General features: G+C 42.8%; 1 protein-coding gene across 1 annotated transcript in view; it reads left to right on the top strand.

The window, feature by feature from the left end:
* The window catches only part of SCUBE3 (signal peptide, CUB domain and EGF like domain containing 3), a gene marked incomplete at its 5' end in the record, with an annotated part of 126,295 nt that overhangs the window by 77,166 nt on the left and 26,839 nt on the right, over positions 1–22,290 (top strand). Inside the window, 4 exons of the mRNA XM_083358292.1 lie at positions 786–833; positions 1,879–1,920; positions 16,333–16,449; positions 21,913–22,035. Coding sequence (XP_083214418.1) covers positions 786–833; positions 1,879–1,920; positions 16,333–16,449; positions 21,913–22,035 — 330 coding nt within the window. The remainder of the gene's footprint in view (positions 1–785; positions 834–1,878; positions 1,921–16,332; positions 16,450–21,912; positions 22,036–22,290) is intronic.

Here is a 22,290-nt window from a genome sequence, read left to right as displayed (position 1 = left end):
ACTACCTCTATTTATATTTGATTAGATTAAATAAATCAATTAATTTAACTTGCATCTAAAGAAATAAAGCTTTGTTATTAAGTGCTATGTGAACTCACTTTCTTCCCTTATCATCCTTTTTCCTTTTCTATTGATCCTTTTTTAAGTCTTTGGGTAGGGCCTTTAAATGCACATTTTAAACTGCAGCAGGAGTTTTTTCAGCTGGTGAATGTATTAGAATTCTTTTTTTTAAAGGACTACTATGTCCTGTGTCTTCTGACTGCTGCTTAATTCACAAGCTGAACTTGGTTTGTTGGCTTCATGATAAATTGTTCACTTCGCTATTGTGGACAGTCAAATTTGTTTTACATGCATGCTGCTTGCTACCCAAGGGTATTGATCTATCTTCTAATAAAAAAGAACTTTTTCAAAGCTGCATTTACATTTAGCTACAAAAGACCTTTAAATACTAATAGTATTAAATACTAATTTCTGTCTGTTGTCCACATCTTTTTCTTCTCTGCCTGTACCCTATAAAAACCCACGAGATAGTTTTTAATAAAGTGAGAGTTACACTAGTGAACAGAGAGGAAAAATATTGTTGGTGAAAAGGAAATTAAATTGATCCATTGGCCAAATGACTTGGTTTTTATCTAGAATTGTATGTGAAGTTGGGATGGGGAACCAAGGAGGGATATCACTGAAAATCTATGATTCAACTGTTCTTTGGGAATATTTACATTTTTAAGAAACCAAACTCCTTGCTGGACACTGTTTCTAAACCACTTTTTTATAATGTCAAACAGGGGAGAGGCATCTTCAACAGCACGTTACCCCCCCGACGTTTTCTAATGGTAAATATTTATGTTCTATATCTCTTTGAGGAGTTTAAACTATAGCCACATCTTCTATTTGGGAATAAAATAACCGGGCACTCCTAACCTGCATGCCTCAGTTCACGTTGTGGAGAATAGGTGGCAGCTGCATTAACCAGAACAGCAGCTATTACTAACTATTTAACCTGCCAGCTTCCGCCCTTTCTAAAATCCATTTTTGCTCTTGAAATCTGCATGGCCCCATTTACTGAGTGAAATGTAGATAGGCCTGGAATTGTCCAGACAACAGAGAAACAGATACCCAGCCAATAGGATTATTCAAGAAGGAACAAACCAGTTCTGAAATGGAGGGCTTTAAGCAGCTGCTTGCTTTGCTTGTGCTCATCGCTGTTCTTTTGCTAGAAATTATAACCGTGAGCTCTTCAAACCTAAGGATCAATTGATGTATTCTGTTACTTGCCTCTATATTGTGGGATCTTTAAAACCCATCAAAAAATTCACTTGTTACCTGTCTTTCATCACTGCAGGCTTCTGTAATAGAAGAATAAAAGTTATGCCATTAATGGGATCAGAGCATTATTTCATAAATGAAAAGAAGTCAACAAGGGACCAGTAACTACCATATATTGAGAAATTGCTAGAAATAACTATAGCTCTACCTGAGAAAGTTGCTTTTGAGGCTATATTTCTAATTGTTATGATTAAACTTACGGTAATATGAGATCTGTGGCAGATAAATGGGGATGGAAGTCCGTGTGACCTTTAAATTTGGGTGTGTTTTTTTTTCCATTTCACACTTTCACACTTTCAGAATATAAGAGTTACTTATCCCTGTAACTTGTGTTTTTCTTTTTATCTATCTACCAAACACAGGAATTTTTTGACCCAATCCCACAGCAGACAAAATCATGAAATCACATATTTCCTCTCTAAATCACTTTCCCTCACTTTATGTCTATTTGTGAATTACTTCCCTCCCAAAATGCACCCTTCCCTCCTTTTCCCCTTCCCTTCCGATTATGCAGATGCTAAAAGTCTCTTAATTTTTTTTTCCTATTCCCAGACAGCATTCCTGAAAATAAGATGGAGTTACACTTAATGATAGGTAGTTATCTTTCTTACAAGTTGGCCCTCTTTCATATCCATAAACCTTCAAAGGATGCTCTTTGAAATAACTGTTTATGATAGAAGGCAACTAATCCAAGTCTGAAGTATTGGTAATACAGTGAGGGGGAAAATTATTTGATCTCCTGCTGACTTTGTACATTTGCCCTGCTGACTTTGTACATTTGCCCACTGACAAAGAAATCAGTCCAAATGCTTAATAGCAGGTTTATTTTAGCAGTGAGAGACAGAATAACAACAACAACAACAAATCCAGAAAAAACACCTTTCAAAAAAGTTATAAATTGATTTGCATTTTAATGAGTGAAATAAATATTTGACCCCTTTGCAAAACATGACTTAGTACTTGTTGGCGAAACCCTTGTTGGCAATCACAGAGGTCAGACGTTTCTTGTAGTTGGCTACCAGGTTTGCACACATCTCAGGAGGGATTTTATCCCACTCCTCTTTGCAGATCCTCTCCAAGTCATTAAGGTTTTGAGGCTGACGTTTGGCAGCTTGAACCTTCAGCTCTTTCCACAGATTTTCCATAGGATTAAGGTCTGGAGACTGGCTAGGCCACTCCAGGACCTTAACGTGCTTCTTCTTGAGCCACTCCTTTGTTGCCTTGGCCGTGTGTTTTGAGTCATTGCCATGCTGGAATCCACAACCCATTTTCAATGCCCTGGCTGAGGGAAGAAGGTTCTTACCCAAGATTTGATGATATATCACCCCGTCCATCGTCCCTTTGAGGTAGTGCAGTTGTCCTGTCCCCTTGGCAGAAAAACACCACAAAAGCATAATGATTCCACTTGCATGTTTGATGGTGGGGATGGTGTTCTTGGGGTCATAGGCAGCATTCCTCTTCCTCCAAACACAGCAAGTTGAGTTGATGCCAAAGAGCTTGATTTTAGTCTCATCTGATCACAACACTTTCACCCAGTTCTCCTCTGAATCATTTAGATGTTGATTGGCAAGCTTCAGACAGGCTTGTACATGTGCTTTCTTGAGCAGGGGGACCTTGCGGGCGCTGCAGGATTTCAGTCCTTCACAGTGTACTGTTATTTATTTATTTATTTATTTATTTATTTATTTATTTATTATTGGGACTTATATGCCGCCCTATCTCCCGAAGGACTCAGGGAGGCTAACAACAATAACATACAATAATACAGAAGTTAAAAGAAAATTAAATTAATGGCCTCTGTAGAATAAATTAAAATTAAAATAAGTTAAAATTACAGTTAAAAATTAAAAACATAATTAAAATCCCTGTCAGTCCAGGTCAGCCAGGTGGAAAAGGAGTGTTTTGAGGCCGCGGCGAAAGGACTCAAGATCTGGGGCCATCCGAAGCTCAGGGGGGAGCTGGTTCCATAGGCTGGTGCTCCCACAGAGAAGGCCCTCCCCCTGGGGGTCGCCAGCCGACATTGTCTAGTCGACGGTACCCTGAGGAGGCCTTCTCTGTGTGAGTGCACTGGGCGATGGGAAGTCGTTCCCGGCAGCAGATGGTCCTGCAAGTATCCCGGGCCTAAGCCATGTAGGGCTTTAAAGGTAAGTACCAGCACCTTAAATCTCACCTGGAGGACAACCGGTAACCAATGCAGCTCACGCAGGAGGGGTGTAATATGGGAGTATCGGGGTGCTCCCATCACTACCCATGCAGCCGCACTCTGCACCAGCTGAAGCCTTCGGGTGGTCTTTAAGGGCAGCCCCATGTAGAGAGCATTGCAGTAATCTATATGGGAGGTAATGAGTGCGTGGGTGACTGTACATAGGGCATCTCGGTCCAGAAAGGGGCGCAACTGGCATACCAGGCGAACCTGGGCAAATGCCCCACTAGCCACGACTCCAACATGATCTTCAAAACTGAGTCGTGAATCCAGGAGGACGCCTAGATTGCATGCTCTATCAACGGGAGGTAAGATCTCTCCTCTTATAACCAAAAATGGAACCTCTTGGACTAAACGAGATGCCGGTATGTAAAGCCACTCAGTCTTGGCCGGGTTGAGCCGGAGCCTGTTCTTCCCCATCCAAATCTGTACTGCTTCCAGGCAACGGGACATCACATCAAGGGCATCACTGGGTTGGTTCGGGGTGGAGATGAAAAGCTGGGTATCATCAGCATATTGATGATACCTCACCCCGAAGCCACGGATGATCTCACCCAGCGGCCTCATATAGATGTTGAACAGGAGAGGCGAGAGTACCGACTCCTGAGGAACCCCACAACTAAGGGGCCTAGGGGTTGACCTCTGTCCCCCTGCCAACACCGTCTGCGAACGGCCTGAGAGGTAGGAGGAGAACCACCGTAAAACGGTGCCTCCCACTCCTAACCCCTCAAGACGTCGCAGCAAGATACCGTGGTCGATGGTATCAAAAGCTGTTGAGAGATCTAATAGGACCAGGACAGAGGAATAACCCCTATCTCGGGCCCGCCAGAGATCATTCACCAGCGCGACCAATGCCTTCTCCGTGCTATACCCGGGCCTGAAACCCGATTGGTATGGATCCAGATACTCAGTTTCCTCCAGGACCAAAGGGAGCTGCCGTGCCACCACGGTCTCAACAACCTTCGCAAGAAAGCGAAGGTTGGAGACAGGATGAAAATTATTTAAAATAGCTGGATCCAATGCAGGTTTCTTGAGGAGGGGCCTTACCACCGCCTCTTTTCAAATGTTACCAATTGTTTTCTTGGTGACTAGCCTCTCGTGTAGTTCTGGGCTGATTCCTCACTGTTCTCATGATCACTGAAACTCCACAAGGTGGAATCTTTCATGGAGCCCCAAACCAAGGGAGATTGAAAGTTATTTTGTGTTTCTTCCATTTGCGAATAATCGCACCAACTGTTGTCACCTTCTCACCAAGCTGTTTGGCGATAGCCTTGTAGCCCATTCCAGCCTTGTGTAGGTCTACAATCTTGTCCCTGACATCCTTGGACAGCTCTTTGGCCTTGGCCATGGTGGAGAGTTTGGAATCTGATTGATTGATTTCCTCTGTGGACAGGTGTCTTTTATACAGTTAACAAGCTGAGATTAGGAGCACTCCCTTTAAGAGAGTGCTCCTAATCTCAGTTCATTACCTGTATAAAAGACACCTGTGAGCCACAAATCTTGCTGATTGATAGGGGATCAAATACTCATTTCACTCATTAAAATACAAATCAATTTATAACTTTTTTTAAATGCATTTTTCCGGATTTTTCTTGTTATTCTGTCTCTCACTGTTAAAATAAACCTACCATTAAAATTGTAGGTTGATCATTTCTTTGTCATTGGGCAAATGTACAAAATCAGCAGGGGGTCAAATAATTCCCCCTCCCTGTATATTGCTTTAGTTACATTTCCTGAAATTGAAATATAGAGTATGTATTAATTAGGAATGAAGGCAAATATACATGTCCCGGGATAATGTTGCGGATCCAATCTGGGTTGGTCACCAGGACCACAAGTTTTACCTTCCGAGCTTTCGGACTCAGTCCTTGAGGATAGCCTCCAGCATGAGTCCAAAAGCTCAGAAGACAAAACCTGGGTGAGCGACCCAGATTGGATCCTGCAGAATACTAATTCTCCATATCTGGATTCACTGTGGTATTTTGGATCTTTCTTAGAGATATTCTATTCTCTGCCATGACGATTTTCACCCCTACCCCATGAGTGCAACGGAATTAAATCATCTTTGGCTGTACAGTGTTAACTAGTATTTTGCTCCTTCCATCGAAAACATCCAACTATAACTACAAAATGTATGAATTCTGTTGCGCCTTGCACATTAAACAAGTAGTGAGGAGGATTAGTTGTTTCAGTGCCTTTAGTAACTAGTCAGCCTTCTCTGCCATCTTCCTGATACTGTCTCCCTAAAGATCTGAAAATAGTGATACAAGAAATGCAACAAAATCTATTTGCAGGACTTGCAATCAAGTGCCTTCTGAATGGAAGCAAGGGATCTGGAATTTTGCACTTATTGCCTATATAAATGAAGAAAATGAAGTGGAGAAGAAATTATGAATAAAAGCACTGTTTTAGCTGAGCTCTTTTCATGATCCCAATGTATTTCTGTTTTATTTTTTTCAAATTGGACTGACCTAACGGGGTGTGGAAGAAGGGGGCATAGGAAAGAGCCAAGATATGATGAATAGATTGTCCTAAGCCAAATACTTCCCATTCTTGATGTGGTAATGTGATGTTTTCCCTGCCTGCTTGTCACATGCAGAAGAAGGAAATTAGCAAAGCACAAGGAATCAAGTGATCACTTTGTTGCACACCTGTCTGAGCTACCTGACCTTAATGCTGGATTGGTACTTAATTGGACTTCAACTTTTGGGGATGAAAATTTATTTCTGGGAAGTAATTCACAGGAAAACAAAAATAAACAAAAGTGGAACATCAAACAAATTAAAAATATATATTTTTGCCATGTCTTAGTCTAGCCTTGAGTCCTGGATTTCCCAGTTGGTCTCCCATCTAAATACTAATATATTTAACTTTGCTTAGATTTCTAAATCAGTAAGGAACAACCAGGTGCTGCTGCTTCCTAAGGTAGTATATAAGAGAGAGACATAAGAGAATCAGCTATACGTTTTATTTCTGCTTACGATTTTGAATTTTTTCAAAAGTTATTTTATACTGAGGTCCAGAACTCCACACGACTTTGATGGCTATACAAAATTAGCAGAATCAGAGTAGGAAGGGACCTTTGAGGTCTTCTACTCCAGTCCCTGCTCAAGCAGGAAACCCTATAACATTTCAGACAAATGGTTATCCAATTTCTTCTTTAAGATCTCCAATTGTTGGGGCAACCACAACTTTTTGCAGGCAAGCTGTTCCACTGATTAATTACTTTAACTGTTAGGAAATTTCTCCTTAGTTCTAGGTTGCTTCTCTCTTTGGTTAGTTTCCAATCCATTGCTTCTTGTCCTGCCTTCAGGTGCTTTGGAGAATAGCTTGCCTCTCTCTTCTTTGTGGCAGCCCCTGAGATATTGGAACACCGCTATCATGTCACACCTAGTCCTTTCTCTTCATTAAACTACTAGACATACCCAATTCCAGCAACTGTTCCTTATATGTTTTAGTTTCTAGCCCCCAATCTTTTTTGTTGTCTCAACATTTTTTTATATTGTGGGGACCAAAACTGGATGTAATACAGCAGACATGTCAAACACAAGGCCCGGGGGCCAGATCCGGCCCGTGAAATGGTTTCATGCGGCCCGCGAAGCCATCCTGGAAACAGTGAGGGAACGGCCCCCACTGCCTTGGCCCTGGCCCAGAGACCATCCTCCTGCCAGAGACCCTCAGATCTGTCCCACTTCTGCCCAGGCCCCCATAGGCACCCTTGATGTGAACAATGTAGAGCTGGCCACGCCCACCCAGTAGGCCATATGCACTCTAGCCACGCCCACCCAGTAGGCCACACCCACCCAGGCCACACCCACCTGGCCCCCTGAGGGCAACCGCAATGCTGATGCGGCCCTCAATGAAATTGAGTTTGACACCCCTGTAATACAGGTAGTCCTTGACTTACAGCTGTTCATTTAGTGACCGTTCAAAGTTACAATGGTGTTGAAAAAAGAGACTTGTGACTGTTTTTCATACTTAGCATCCCCATAGTCACATGATCAAAATTCATAATGCTTGGTAACTGGTTCATATTTATGACGGTTGCAGCTCCCAGGGTCTTGTGGTCTTCTTTTCCGACCTGACAAGGAAAGTCAATGAGGAAACCATATTCATTTAACAACCATGTTACTAAATTAACAACTGCAGTGGTTCACTTAACAATTGTGGATAGAAAGGTCGTAAAATGGGGCAAAACTCACTTAATAAATGTTTCCCTTAGCAACACCAATTTTGGGCTCAATTGTGGTCGTACGTCAAGGACTACCTGCATTCCATGTGTTGTCTTACCAAGACATTATAAAGTGGTACTAACACTTAACACTTCTAGATTCTATCCCTCTGTTAACAGAGCCTAGGATTGCATTGGCTTTTTTGGCAGCTGCAGCACATTTTCTTAAAGTACAAATTCTGTGCACTTTAGTTGTACTACATTCTGAAGCAAGAACATGCACTAGTAAAGTTGACTGTGCATTAGTTACTAAAAGGGTATTCTTCACTTCGGCATCTAATGATGCCTTGGTGGAGCAGTGGGCTAATTCCTCCTTAAGTAACACCAGCTGCCTGCAATTAGTGCAGGTTCGCATCCCTCCAGGCTCAAGGTTGACTCAGCCTTCCATCCTTCCGAGGTAGGTAAAATGAGGACCCAGATTGTTGGGGGCAATTAAGCTGACTTTGTAATAATGCCGCTTGGGTGTGTGTGTAAAAGCCCTAATAAGCAGGCATATACATAGAATGAAGGCTACTGCTAAGCTTGTAAGCCGCCCTGAGTCTTCGGAGAAGGGCAGGATATAAATGGAATTAAAATAAATAAAAAATAAATAATGAAACAAACAAAAGAGTAGAGTCAGATTAGAAAGAAGTATAGTACAGTGCTAATAATAGTTACCTCTATGCTGTTCTGTTAATCTGTTATATTCGGTTTGTAAGTTCTTGGTGATTGCAGGAGAAATGTAATCATTTGCATTGTTCAATCTAAAATCAAATGCTGTTGATAAAGAAACTAGACTTTAAAAATCTAGTAAATCTAATTATGGGCATATTTGGGAGCTAGGAACTGCATCTACATGGAGGGAAGTGTGTAGTGGGGTGCCCCAGGGCTCTGTTCTAGGCCCAGTGCTCTTCAACATCTTCATCAACGATTTGGACGAGGGGATAGATGAGGAATTCATCAAATTTGCAGACGATACCAAGATGGCAGGAATAGCCAACACTCCAGAAGATAGGCTTAAGATACAGGAGGATCTGGACAGACTTGAACACTGGGCGCTATCTAACAAAATGAAATTCAATGGTGAAAAAAATAAGGTTCTACATTTAGGCAAGAAAAAACAAATGTACAGGTATAGTGGTGGTACCTTGCTCAATAGTAGTAACTGTGAGAGGGATCTTGGAATCCTAGTAGACAATCACTTAAATATGAGCCAGCTGCCAAAAAAGCCAACACAGTGCTAGGCTGCATTAACAGAGGGATAGAATCAAGATCACGTGAGGTATTAATACCACTTTACAATGTCTTGGTAAGGCCACACTTGGAATACTGCATCCAGTTTTGGTCACCACAATGTAAAAAAGATGTTGAGACTCTAGAAAGAGTACAGAGAAGAGCAATAAACATAATCAGGGAACATAAAACATATAAGGAATGGTTGCTGGAATTGGGTTTGTGTAGTCTAATGAAGAGAAGGACGTGTGTGACATGATAGCAGTCTCAGGGGCTACCACAAACAAGAGGCAGTCAAGCTATTCTCCAGAGCACCTGAAGGCAGGACAAGAAGCAACAGATTGTAACCAAAGAGAGAAGCAACCTAGAACTAAGGAGAAATTTCCTGACAGAACAATTAATCAGTGGAACAACCTGCCTCCAGAAGCTGTGAATGCTCCAACATTGGATGTTTTTAAGAAGAGACTAAACAGCCATTTGTCTGAAATGTTATAGGGTTTCCTGCCTGAGCAGGGGGTTGGACTAGATGACCTCCAAGGTTCCTTCCAACTTTATTATTATTATTATTATAAAACTTTTATTCATTAAACATGAACCTCAGTCAACTGAACACTCAAACTGACTGGCACTAATAGTTGATATGGGTTGCTGCCAGCATCCTAGGTATCAACCAGGTATTATTATTATTATTATTATTATTATTATTATTATTATTATTATTATTATTATTATTATTATTATTATCATTATTATTATTATTATTATTGTCTTAAGAGTTCCTAATTTAGGAAAATTGAGTTTTTTTTCATTTGGGAGAGAAAACATCAAAATTCAAAGCACGAAGCAGTATTGGGTAGCTGTAGATACAAAAAGGATCTGGATGTCTTGGTAAATCGTAAATTGAACATGATTCAAAAGTATGATCTAGCTGCAAAAATCTCAAACACTATTCTAAGCTGCAAAGTATAATATCAAGATGAAGAAAAATAATTACTTACAGAGATTAGATTCAGAGGCATCCATGGGAGAGATGCAAAGGATGGAATAATTCTTGTGTCATTGTAACACAAGCTACACACATTTTGACATGTGTCATGATGTTGCATACACATGCTTAAGGGATGAAACTTGCATCACAATGCTCAATTTTTCATTTTGATGAGACCACAAGATAAGGCAGATGTGTCTGGTTGGGTTGCTATCTGACAGGGATTCTGTAGTCATGAATTGCTACACTTAAAGAGGTTTAGACTAGATTATTTTTGAATTGTCTTTAGAAAGACAGACGCGAGACCGTAGGCAAGGTTTGAAAGGTTTATTCGGTTCAGCTCCCGGCAGCTGACTGTCAAAACAATCCGGGCTTTTATAGGGAACTGTCAAAACAAACACCCAATCAGGTAACAGTGTTTTTCCCGCCGTTCTGGGGGCGGCCAATCGATGAACGGTATTTTTGACAGCTCGGCGGCTGTCAGGGAATTCCTTCCAGCTGAGCGTTTGGCTCACTTGGAGGACTAGGTTGAAGACTGTGGATTTGACAGTTCCGGGAACTGTCAAATCCGGCGCGTGCGCGTTGGCCTCCGGCAGCCCTTTTGACAGCTGTCAACGGGAATGGCGGCCGGCTGGTTTGTGCGCGTGCGCCGTTGCTTCGGGCGGCCATTTGACAGCTGTCAACTGTCAAATGTTGGCCGGGCCGGCTTTTCCTTAGCGGCTTGGAAACTCTTGTTTTCCCGATATAATTCACCCCCTTTCCCCCCCCCCCGAACAGGTACGTTATGCATAACAACAGTTGAACATTTTGAAACAGTAAGGTTAACAGGTTCTTTAACAGACGGCGAGTTTCCCTTCCATTCAAAGTCCGCGAGGTATGCGGGGGGCCTTCTAGCTCGGCTGGACCGACGGGGGCAGGGGTTGCTCTCTTCGGGTTGCGTGGCTGGAGGAGTTGTTTCTTGGTGGGGCTCGACAGGTGGTTGAGGGTCCTGGAGGAGTTCGTCAGGTCCGGGGGTGACGGCTGGTGGAGACTCACCCGGAGTCGGTTGCAGAGGGGGGTTGGGCAGTGACCTGGGTCGGAGCTGATCCGAGTGTCTGCGTTGTATGAGTCCAGTCCCAGTGTCCACTGTGTATGATAATGGTCCTGTTTGTTCCAGGATAACCCCCTGAACCCACTTATCCCTTCCCCCATAATCTCGGGACCAAACATTTTGTCCTTTGGAGAAAGTTTTTGGATGTGTGTTTGGTGTTATTTCGGCTGCCAGTCTGTCGGGGTGGAGTCTGTCGAGTCGTGTCACCAGGCGGCGGCCCCATCATAGTTCGGCTGGGCTTTTGCCGGTGGATGTGCAGGGCGTGGAATGGTGGGCTAAGAGAAATTGAGACAAACGACGGTGCCAGTTCCCTGTGATGATTCTTTTGAGGGCGTCTTTGGTGGTTCTCACCATAACCTCCGCAAGGCCGTTGGACGATGGGTGGAAGGGAGCCGATGTTGAATGCCTAATACAATTTCTCCTCGTGAAGATCTGAAAGTCATGAGAAGTAAATTGAGGGCCATTGTCTGAAATAATGACGTCGGGGAGACCGTGTGTTGCGAAGATTCCCCTGAGGGCTTGGATGGTTGCGGCAGACGTTGTGCTGTGAACCGGGAGAACCTCCAGCCACTTGGAATAACTATCCACAACTATGAGGAAGACCTGTCCCTGGAATGGGCCGGCATAATCAATGTGGATTCGGGACCAGGGGTTTTTTGTGAGTTCCCATTTATGAATTGGAGCTCTGGGCTGGAGTGGGCGGGATTCTTGGCATAGGTAGCAGCCAGCGATGTATCTTTCTATGTCCTGGTCTATTCCTGGCCACCAGACGTAGCTGCGGGCCAGTGCTTTTGTTTTTACAATGCCAGGGTGGCCTTCATGTAATGTGTCTAGTACTTTTTGTCTGTGTTTGGAAGGCACAATTACCCTGCATCCCCAGAGTAAACATCCTAAGTGTGACGTTAGTTCGCTTTGCCTGGAGAAATATGGCTGAAATTCTTTGCCCGGGCAAGAGGTTTGCCAGCCTGTGTGTACCCATGCTAACACTCTGCTGAGTGTTTTGTCAGATGAAGTTGCGGCAGCAATGTCTGTTGCTGTCAGTGGGCATTCTGGTAGCTCTTGGATGGCTAAGATGTTGCTCGCTGGGGCTGGGTCTGGTTCTGTGTGGGGTAGGGGTAGCCTGCTGAGGCCGTCAGCGTGACACATTTGGTGTCCAGGCTTGTATATTAATTGGTAGGAATATGCTGTGAGGAACGTTGTCCAGCGCAACATCCTGGGAGATAATATTTGGGGGGTCTGGCGGTCCCATGTGAATAGTCCTAGCAGTGGTTTGTGATCTGTGTAAATCACAAAGGGGCGGCCGTAAAGGTAATCGTGAAATTTTTTTATTCCCGCCACAATTGCCAGGGCTTCTTTATCTATCTGGGCATAATTTCTTTCGGTTCTTGAAAGTGTTCTTGAATAATATGCCACCGGGGCCTGGGTGCCGTTGCTGTCTAAATGACTCAAAACTGCTCCAATCCCGTATGGGGATGCGTCGCAGGCTAGACAGAGGGGTTTGTCTTCTTTGTAGTGGGAGATGGTGGCGTTGCTGGAAAGCATTTGTTTGAGTGTTCTAAAACTGTTTTCATGGGCTGTTGTCCACTGCCAGGCTGCCCCTTTGTCAAGCAGCCTGTGTAGGGGTTCTGCGATTGTTGCTTTCCCTGGTAGGAAAGCATGGTAAAAGTTTAAAAGTCCAAGGAAAGCTTGGAGCTCGGTTTTATTCCTTGGGGTAGGGGCACCTTTGATAGCAAGGACTTTTGAGTTCGTGGGGTGAATTCCCTGTGAGTCAATTCTGTAGCCTAAGAAATCTGCAGATGGGACGCCTATAGAACATTTTTCCCGTTTAAGTTTCAGCCCCGCTTTTCTAAATCTTAATAATACTTCTTGTAATCTGTCTGCTAAATTGTTTTCTGATTCCCCTGCGATGAGTATGTCATCGAAATAGGGGCATACACCTGGGATTCCTTTTAATGTTTTCTCCATGACCTCCTGGAAGATGCCAGGAGCCACTGAGATGCCGAATTGGAGGCGGTTTACCCTGAAAGCGCCTCGGTGTGTGACAATGGTTTGAGCTTCTGCTGTTTCTCGGGTGACAGGTAGTTGCAGGAAGGCATGCGCTAGGTCGAGTTTAGCAAATATTGAACCGGACCCAATTTCTGACAGCACGTCCCTGACAGCTGGCACTGGGTATGCATGGGGATTTAAAGCGCGGTTTAGCGTCGCTTTATAGTCCGCGCATAGTCTCACGTCACCATTGGGTTTGACTGGTGTGACTATGGGAGTTTCCCAGGTTCCCCCGTCTGTTGGTTCAAGGACCCCAAGGCTGATTAAACGGTCTAATTCTGCCTCGATTTTTTGTTTCAACGCAAAGGGGACCCTTCTTGCTTTGATGCGGATGGGAGCCACCTCAGGTTTTAATTTGAGGTCTATGGGGGTGCCTGTGTATTTGCCAAGCGTTCCGTCGAAAACGTCTGCGAACGCTTGGCAAACTTGTTCTAATGTTTGGGATTGTATACGGTTGGTGCCTTCTAGGTGGATGCCCAGGGCTTCAAACCAGTCTAACCCCAGGAGGGTGGACCTGGGTGCCTCAGTGATCTGGATCGTTAATTGCCCCAGGAACTTCTTATATTCTACTTTTATTTGTGCCTGTCCCTTTAATTGAATGGCAGCTCCCTGAAAATCTGCGAGGAGTATTTTGGAGGGCTGCAGGGGAATACGGCGTCTATTTTTTAACCCAATTTTCCTGAGGGTGTCCCAAGACATTATTGAAACTGAGGAGCCGGAGTCGACCTCCATCTCGCAGGGCACCCCTTGGATTTTAACCCAAACTTTAATTTTGGGTTGTAACTGATGGATGGGCGACCTCTTTGTTTCGGCTTGTATAGACAAGACTGAGGGCCGGGGAATTCCCTTGGCTGGGGGAGGGACCTGGGTCCTACCTGCCGGAATTTCCTCAAGCTCGTGGAGGGTTTCCCGGTTCGAACTGCGGCATGCTGAGCGAATGTGCCCGGTCTTCCCGCATCCGTGGCATTTGGCGTTTCTGAAACGGCAGGTGGCTCTGGCGTGAGCCCCGCCGCAGCTGGCACATTTAGGTTTCAGCCCTGTGGCGGTGGGCCTTGAGCCCGGACCAGCTGGTCTGAATGGCCTGCGGTTCTTTCCGTGGTCGGCGCTCATCTTGCTGAAACGAGACATGATGTCGTCGACGCCGGTGTAGGTCTCTGGTTGCTCGTCGTCCGGCTCCCTGGCGTGGTGGACTGAACCGGCTGGGCTGCCTCTGTGCACCGGAGAGACCTCACGGTGGCTATCTTCGTAGGCCATGATCTCTAACGTGAGTTGAGCGAGGTCCATCGTGGGCCTGGCTACCAGCTTCCGCTGGAGCCGCTCGTTAGAGAGGCCGGCGATAACCTGGTCTCTGATGCGGTCTTCCAGGTCGGGAAATTGGCACCGGCGGGCGGCGTGACGTACCGCCGCGATGAAGGCTGTGGTGGTTTCGCCCGGTTGCTGGTGGCGGCGGGCGAAATGGAGGCGCCAGAATAGCTCGGACCGACGGGGCATGAAGTGCTTGCTGAGGCGGTCGGTCAGCACGGCGTACGGGATGGTCGCGATGGGGTCAGGGCTGCAAAGCCCTACGGCGATGTCATAGACGGCAGGCCCGCTTAGACAAAGGAGGGCGGCAGCTTTGTGGCGGTCCTCTGTTATCTTATTGACAACGAGGTAGCCTTCAATTTGTCCCCAGTGCGACTCCCATCCTTCAGGATGGCGGACGTCGAATTCTCTGACGTGACCTAAATTTGCCATGGCCTGGGTCCACAGTACTGTTCAAGCTGCTGCAAGGGGTTCCTTTGCCCTCCAAGTGGCTTCAGCAGTGACTTGTCAGCGGGAGGGATCGGAACTCCCTTGCGGGGTGACTTGGCTCAATATGCAGCTCTATAGTACCGGGATCCCATCCTCGTCGCCAGGTGAATTGTCTTTAGAAAGACAGACGCGAGACCGTAGGCAAGGTTTGAAAGGTTTATTCGGTTCAGCTCCCGGCAGCTGACTGTCAAAACAATCCGGGCTTTTATAGGGAACTGTCAAAACAAACACCCAATCAGGTAACAGTGTTTTTCCCGCCGTTCTGGGGGCGGCCAATCGATGAACGGTATTTTTGACAGCTCGGCGGCTGTCAGGGAATTCCTTCCAGCTGAGCGTTTGGCTCACTTGGAGGACTAGGTTGAAGACTGTGGATTTGACAGTTCCGGGAACTGTCAAATCCGGCGCGTGCGCGTTGGCCTCCGGCAGCCCTTTTGACAGCTGTCAACGGGAATGGCGGCCGGCTGGTTTGTGCGCGTGCGCCGTTGCTTCGGGCGGCCATTTGACAGCTGTCAACTGTCAAATGTCGGCCGGGCCGGCTTTTCCTTAGCGGCTTGGAAACTCTTGTTTTCCCGATATAATTCAATTTTCAAGACTATTTTAAGGTTCTAGAAGCATGAACAAACATGCAAATGGAAATGTAGATGCTCTGTTTTAGGGATAAGGCTCTTTAAAAAACATAATACACCCTTTCTTTCTGTTCTCATAACCAAGGATACTCAAGCTGACGTTTGTGAAACTATTATTTAATGGGGACCAGTTGCAACGTTCTGTCCCATTATTGCGTTCTGGATTAAGAGATTACATATTTAATAAAAATTTGCGTAAACCATTGATACCCAGTTCATAAATTCTTGCTATCTTGACATGGATTTTTGCCTTTGTAAATAATTGGGGCAGGCTTAAAAAAATGGGATCCGTAATTTTTAAACCTCACAGAAGGTATATGTATATGTGGATGGCTAAAGGAAGAAACCTTACAGTTGTTCTTTCCCCCTGCAAACATTGTCTCCATATTTGCTGGGAAGATGGTGATGGAGAAGCAGGTTTAAAGGTAGAAAGGATGTCTGATTTGCTTCTGATTTGCTCCTGCATCCTCCACTTTCCTGCTCACTCTTCTGCCCCACTCTTTTTTTCAAGTAGACTCACTTCTAATATTGTAATCTAGAGGAGAAAAAATACTTCCTAAAGAAAATCAAGCTTTCACTTTTCAGGTGTTTGGATTTGAGTCTAAGTGATGTATTCAGATTTTTTTTTATTTAAGCCAAGGAGTTTTTTTTGCTTCTAGAAACAGTGCCATCATTCCATAAACCCAGCTCTTAAGACATGTCATTCCTACATTAGAATTGTTGTAGAACTGCATATATCCGTGTTTAAAAGATACTGGAAAAATCTTAAATGTATGTACGCTTTAAAATAATTTTAATTGGATTTTGATCTTCTTTCAGAGACCTGTGCTGTTAACAATGGAGGCTGTGATAGCAAATGCCATGATGCAGCCCTAGGAGTTCACTGCAGCTGCCCCATGGGATTCATGCTTCAGCCGGACAGAAAAACTTGCAAAGGTAAAATGCAACCAAAGTCTTTATCTAGTAAATGGAAATGGTTCTCTGGTGCAGAGAAAAGGATACACGTATGTCCCTCAACTGGTATTAATTTTGCATTAAAAAGAAACTGAGGTTTGTAAGAGCCATGGTGGTGCAGTGGTTAGAATGCCGTATTGCAGGCCAACTCTGCCCACAGTCAAGAGTTCAATCCTGACCGGCTTAAGGTTGACTCAGCTTTTTATCCTTCCGAGGCTGGTAAAATGAGGACCCAGATTGTTGGGGGCAATATGTTGACATTATAAGCCACTCAGAGAGCTGTAAAACGCTGTAGAGTGGTATAAGTCTGAGTGCAATTGCAATTTTTTTTAAAGAACAATTTGAAAAAAAAATTGCTGAGAAATAAATGAGAGTTCATTGGATGGATGGAGTCTGCATTCTGTCTCTGGCAGCTCCAGGGAATGTGACCTTAGTTAAAAGTAAAACAAAAAAACAAAAAAAACACACCCAGTTCCTCTGCTGAAAGCTGTCTAACCAGCTTACTGATTCCAGACCCCATTTGTTTCATTATTATTTTTCAGAGCTCATTAACTCTAAGATGCTGGAGTTGCAGGAAAACACAATAATACCCCAGAACTATATTCTCTGTGTCTGGGACTTTATTACTGTTCAGAGCTATTTTATTTCTAATACATTTCAATGACAATAACAATAACTGTGACAAATTCATTGTGCTTGCTGAAGTTGGTTGGATTGGGGCAAGACAAGGGAGCAATTTTAGATGACGTCTGTTTGAGCTTGTTTTCTGGGATTCATCAGTTTTAACAGACCATTTCCTAGCAGTAAATTTTCTGGCATGTGCTAGAAGTATAAATATTTCTTTATAGATAGTAGGAACTTTATAAGAGTTTAGGGAATTAAGCGAGGCAGAGAATATGTTCTTTCTACCTTTTTTGGCAAAAGAATTCTAAAAATATAGCTAAATTTAGAATATAATCATTTGGCTCTTATTTGAAATTAATTGTTGGAGAGAGAATGCATTGATTCTTTGTTGTCTTCGGTGCTATCTTGTGCTATCCATTTGAAAAGGATATAGATGACACTGTCTGTAAATTCTTCCTTTGTAAATTATTACAGCCTATTCAGCAGGCCCTTTCAATTGCCTATGAAAACTATCTTTGAAATCAAGGTTTTTCTGGCTTTTAAAAGTGGTGATTCCTTATGTTGCTGCTGCTTTAAATTATTTTAATTTTTAGAAGATATATTGTTTCATTAATCTTTTGTGATCTTTTGTTCACTTAACTGTTATAAATGAGCTTTGTCTCAGAAAAATTGCAATAAATAATTTTGTGTAGTCACATTTGTATAGTCTACAAAACTATATATTTACATTTTATTATGATCAAAGCTTTTTTCCCAACATTAACTCTGTGAAATATGTTGGGTTGAGAGAGAATGAGAGTCACTCAGGGAGTTTCAAGAGTTCATAGAGATTTGAACCTGGGTCCTCCCAATTCTAGGACCACCATACTCCTATACTACAGTCTCCTCTTTTTCTCTCTCTCCTCTGCATTTCCTTATGTGGGGATCTTAGAACAAAATTATGAATTCTTCTTAAACGCAGCTGGTCAGTATTCTTAGAAATCCCCCAAATACTAATGAAGTTTCAGAAAAGCTGCATTTTGGATTTAATCTATATTAAAAGAATCTGTCCAAGCCAATTTAACTTGGTTTGGAAGTTAATCAAATCCAGTGCTTATCTTTATCTGAACTATCATAAAATTTTCAAGCAGTACTGGATAATTGGGTAACAAGCACTTAATCTGTAAATACCCTACAGCACAAGGAATTATAGATATACCTCAATTTACAACCATTCAGTCAGCAGGTGTTCAAAATTATGGCGATGCTAAAAGAAGGGATTTATCATTGGTCCCCAAAGTTACAGCTGTTGGTGCACCCCTGCAGTCATGTAATCAAAATTTGGCCACTTGGGGCTTCCAGTTTGCGCGCGCGACGCTGGCGGATGTGCTGGAAGAATCTCTCCCACTGCCGTCCGGTCTTACTCCTTCGGAGGACCCTGCAAAGGAGGCTAGCTCCCTGAGATCACGGAAGGGTGGCAGCCCTCCATTTGATCCAGAGTACTCCTCTGGCCCGAAGAAGAAGAGATTGGCCATTAACATGGCCGATCACTAAGCATTTCCCTGCTGAAAGCCACAGCACCATCTAAGCACAACGAAGCAATCTGGAGGATTTGGGTGAGAACTTACCCTTCTTACTTCCCTAATCTCTTTCCTGTGGGTCTTTCTTGGAAAATTCTCCCCCCTTTTCGAAAAATTGGCGGCTGCCTACCTGGGGATTTATAACTTTAAAGCCTCAAAAGACTTAATTAAGCTATTTTATTTTGGATTTTTGACATTTTTGGGTAACTAAAAAAGGATTCTATATGCAAAATCTTATCTTGTGGCAAAACCTGGTATAGCAAGTAAACCTTTTTTTTTTTACTCTGAGATCTGGCTGTAATAGAGTTGCCCTTGACACTAACTTTAAAGATAAAAATTGGGAACACCTGACATTGAAAACAACTTTTAGGAATAGTGGAGGTGGACATTTACTGGCTTTTCTTAAATTAGCCTCCACGAAATGCCTATCTGCAAAATACTAAAGAAATGGAAGAATACATCCCACCACTTGACTATAAACTCATTCTTGATACAATTTTGGCAATGACTGCAGAAATAAAAGCTGAACTTAAAGACAAATCTGACAGCAAAAACTCACCTAATGAGACTCTGACTTCAACTGATGAACTGACAACTCAAAATCTAACAGAGGATGAGGAAATCAACAACAAAATAGGGGGCTTTAAAACACAGCAGCTACAATCTACTGAGAGCCTTGATGCCCAAACTTTGATCTCAACTATAAAACCTACAATCCAACAAATAACAGAAGCTGAAGAAAGCAATATTAAAATGGAGGATGCCAAAGACCCTCAAATACAGTACATTAAGACTCTAACCAACCAAACAATAATTACAACATTAGACATGACTTCTTATCTAAGCCAGATGGATTTGAAAGGAGAAGATCAGATTGAATTAATGACAACTGTACTATGCCAAACAAGGAGATTGGATTTATTAGAACAAAAATTTAATGACTATAAAGGGGTCATTTTCTTTCAAAAATTGATAATTGGATGGTCTCCCTGGATTCAAATAATGTGTGTAGGAAGAAAGGGAGACACATTTAAGAAATTAAAGGCAATGATATGGAAGCCTGCCTGGCACAAGAAGAAAGCGAGAGTTAGATTTAAAAAATGATTTATTGCTTTGTTGTTGTTGTTGTTGTTGTTGTTGTTGTTGTTGTTGTAAATGTGGGGATTGGCAATAATAAAGCTTAATTTCTCTTTTAATGGGCCAAGGGGAACTGTTACAAGAAGTAAACTAATTTTATATTTAGGATTTAGATTTTTAAGGGAATGAAAATTAGCCACAAACAATAAAACATACTTTGTCAATTATAGATCAACTGTAAGGATGATAAATATAATATGTATGTATTTTAGATAGGGAAACTATTATATAATGAAATAGATTAGTTATTAGAATATAACTTTGAATTATATTATAGATTTTGCAATGACATAATAAAAGATATTATTTTAACAATGATGAAATATTAAGAGGATAAATGGAATATACTTGTTGCAATGATAGAGCTTAACTTTTTTCCCTCTTTTTTATGGCTTAAGGGGAATTTTTAAAAGATATACACTGATTTATACTTACCGTAATTTTTAGACTTCTAAGGGAAAAGAAAGCTACTTATTAGAACTGATTTATATTATTAAGATGTTAAACAGAACAAACTGGTATAAAATAAGAATGTATTGAAATGAACAATGCATCTATTTTGGACAGGACAGTTACTATATATTGAAATGGGGAAATGTGGGCTACCCGAAAACTAAGTTTTCATTTATATATTATAGGCTATTTTAGAACATCTTATTACAGTTAGGTAAAACTCAAAAACAGGACATGGATATGTATAAGTGAAAATACTTTGAAAATTGTTTTAATTGATTGTATTACAACTAGAAATGTATTAATTTAATTTGTCTATGTTATTATCACTAAGAGAATTGGAGAGGGAATTTTTGTTGATGTAATTTGAGCTATTTACAAAGATCATTGCTTCATAAAGATCTGGATGTAAAATTAAAAAATTAATAAAACTTGTATTAATAAAAAAAATTGGCCACTTGGCAGCTCATCCTCATTTACAACCACAGGGATGCTTCATCTCTTCCCCACCTGCTCCCTCTCCCCCCATCTATATTCTTTTGGCCCCTGCATTCCATGGTCCCTGCCACCCTAACTGACATTTGCCCCCACCTTGTTCCTGCTCAAGGCCAAGCATGCCCAATTTGGCTCTTTGCAAAGCAGCTGCTGGCCACATGAGGCATTCCCACCCCACACACCCCCAGGTTATTGATGGCAGTTTCCTCATAAGACCTGGGGAAGATAGGCTCATGTGCTCAGCAGATGCCTCGCAAAGGGCTCATGCCTCATCAGCAGTGGGAACAAGAGGAAGGTGAAAGTCAATTGGGGCGGTGAAGCAGGGGCAGGGAGCTCAGGGCAGCAAAGATCTCGGAGCACAGATTGCCAGGGATCATGGGCATGCAGTGCAGAATGGCAAAGGTGACTTTGGATAGAACTGGGCTGGGGTGGCTTCGGCTTTATACCACTCTGCTGGGCCAGACTGGGGCTCCACTTTGTGATGCTCTGCATTGCAGTTCAGGGGCTTCTTGCAGCCCCAGAGCCCTTGTGCCCCAAGAAACTCTTTTGTGCTGCACTGCTGGGCCAGATTGGGACTGCGATTTTGAGCTTCACAGAGGCTCAGGTGCTTCTTGCAGCCCAGAGCACAGCACACCTGGATACTCTTGAGCGGTAACATGTCAGTCAGCCCTTGAGCCATGGATTTATGGGATTGTTTGCTGCCCCACAAGGCAAGGTAGAGGGTTACCAAAAGGCCAGAGTTGTGGGGGGAGCTAGGTGAGTGAAAAGGAGGCAGTCCTCTACCTTTCCAAGGCTTGCGACTGGGCGGCACCAAGCCTGGGAATGACTTGGATCAGGGTGAGTACTTGTATAACAACTTGTTATTCTTGGTTAATGACAGCAGCAAGGAATGCTAGGATTGCTGGTACTAAGTGATGCAGCCACATGGCATCGTGCTTTATGACCACATCATTTAACAGTAGAAATTTTGGACCAATTATGGCCATAGGCCAAGAACTTTCTGTATGGATACACATAAAAATTAGCATCTAAATTGAATCTGAACAGAGAAATCCAAGTCATTTGTCCTGTTCCTCTTTTGTTGACTCCTCCTTTGATGGCATTTATATGGCATTCATTCAATTGTCACCTTTTTTTGTACCTAAGCATGTTTTGTTGTGTTTCCTCTTTATTACAGATATAGATGAATGTAGATTGAACAATGGTGGCTGTGACCACATCTGCAGGAACACAGTGGGCAGTTTTGAATGCAGTTGTAAAAAGGGATATAAATTGCTTATCAATGAAAGGACGTGCCAAGGTAAAGTCTTCTCATATCTTACTGGAAATAATAATGAAGCAGTTATTTAAATATGAATATTTAGGTATGGAGCTTAATCACATATGAAACACTGTAATTCAATTTCTTTTTTGATAGTCAGCATAAGAAACAACCATCTATGAGGTCTGGATTTCAATGATTCATAGCTTTGGTTTGCTATTTGCTATTTTATGTAATATGAATATAAGAATGTTAGATTGGCCCTACTCTGGATCAGATTAATCCTTATTTTAG

Source organism: Vipera ursinii (genome assembly GCF_947247035.1).
Source record: "Vipera ursinii genome assembly, chromosome: 3".
In the NCBI taxonomy this organism is placed as follows: domain Eukaryota; kingdom Metazoa; phylum Chordata; class Lepidosauria; order Squamata; family Viperidae; genus Vipera; species Vipera ursinii.
Note: the sequence above shows the minus strand (reverse complement) of the source record. Positions and strands in the feature narration are given on the sequence as shown.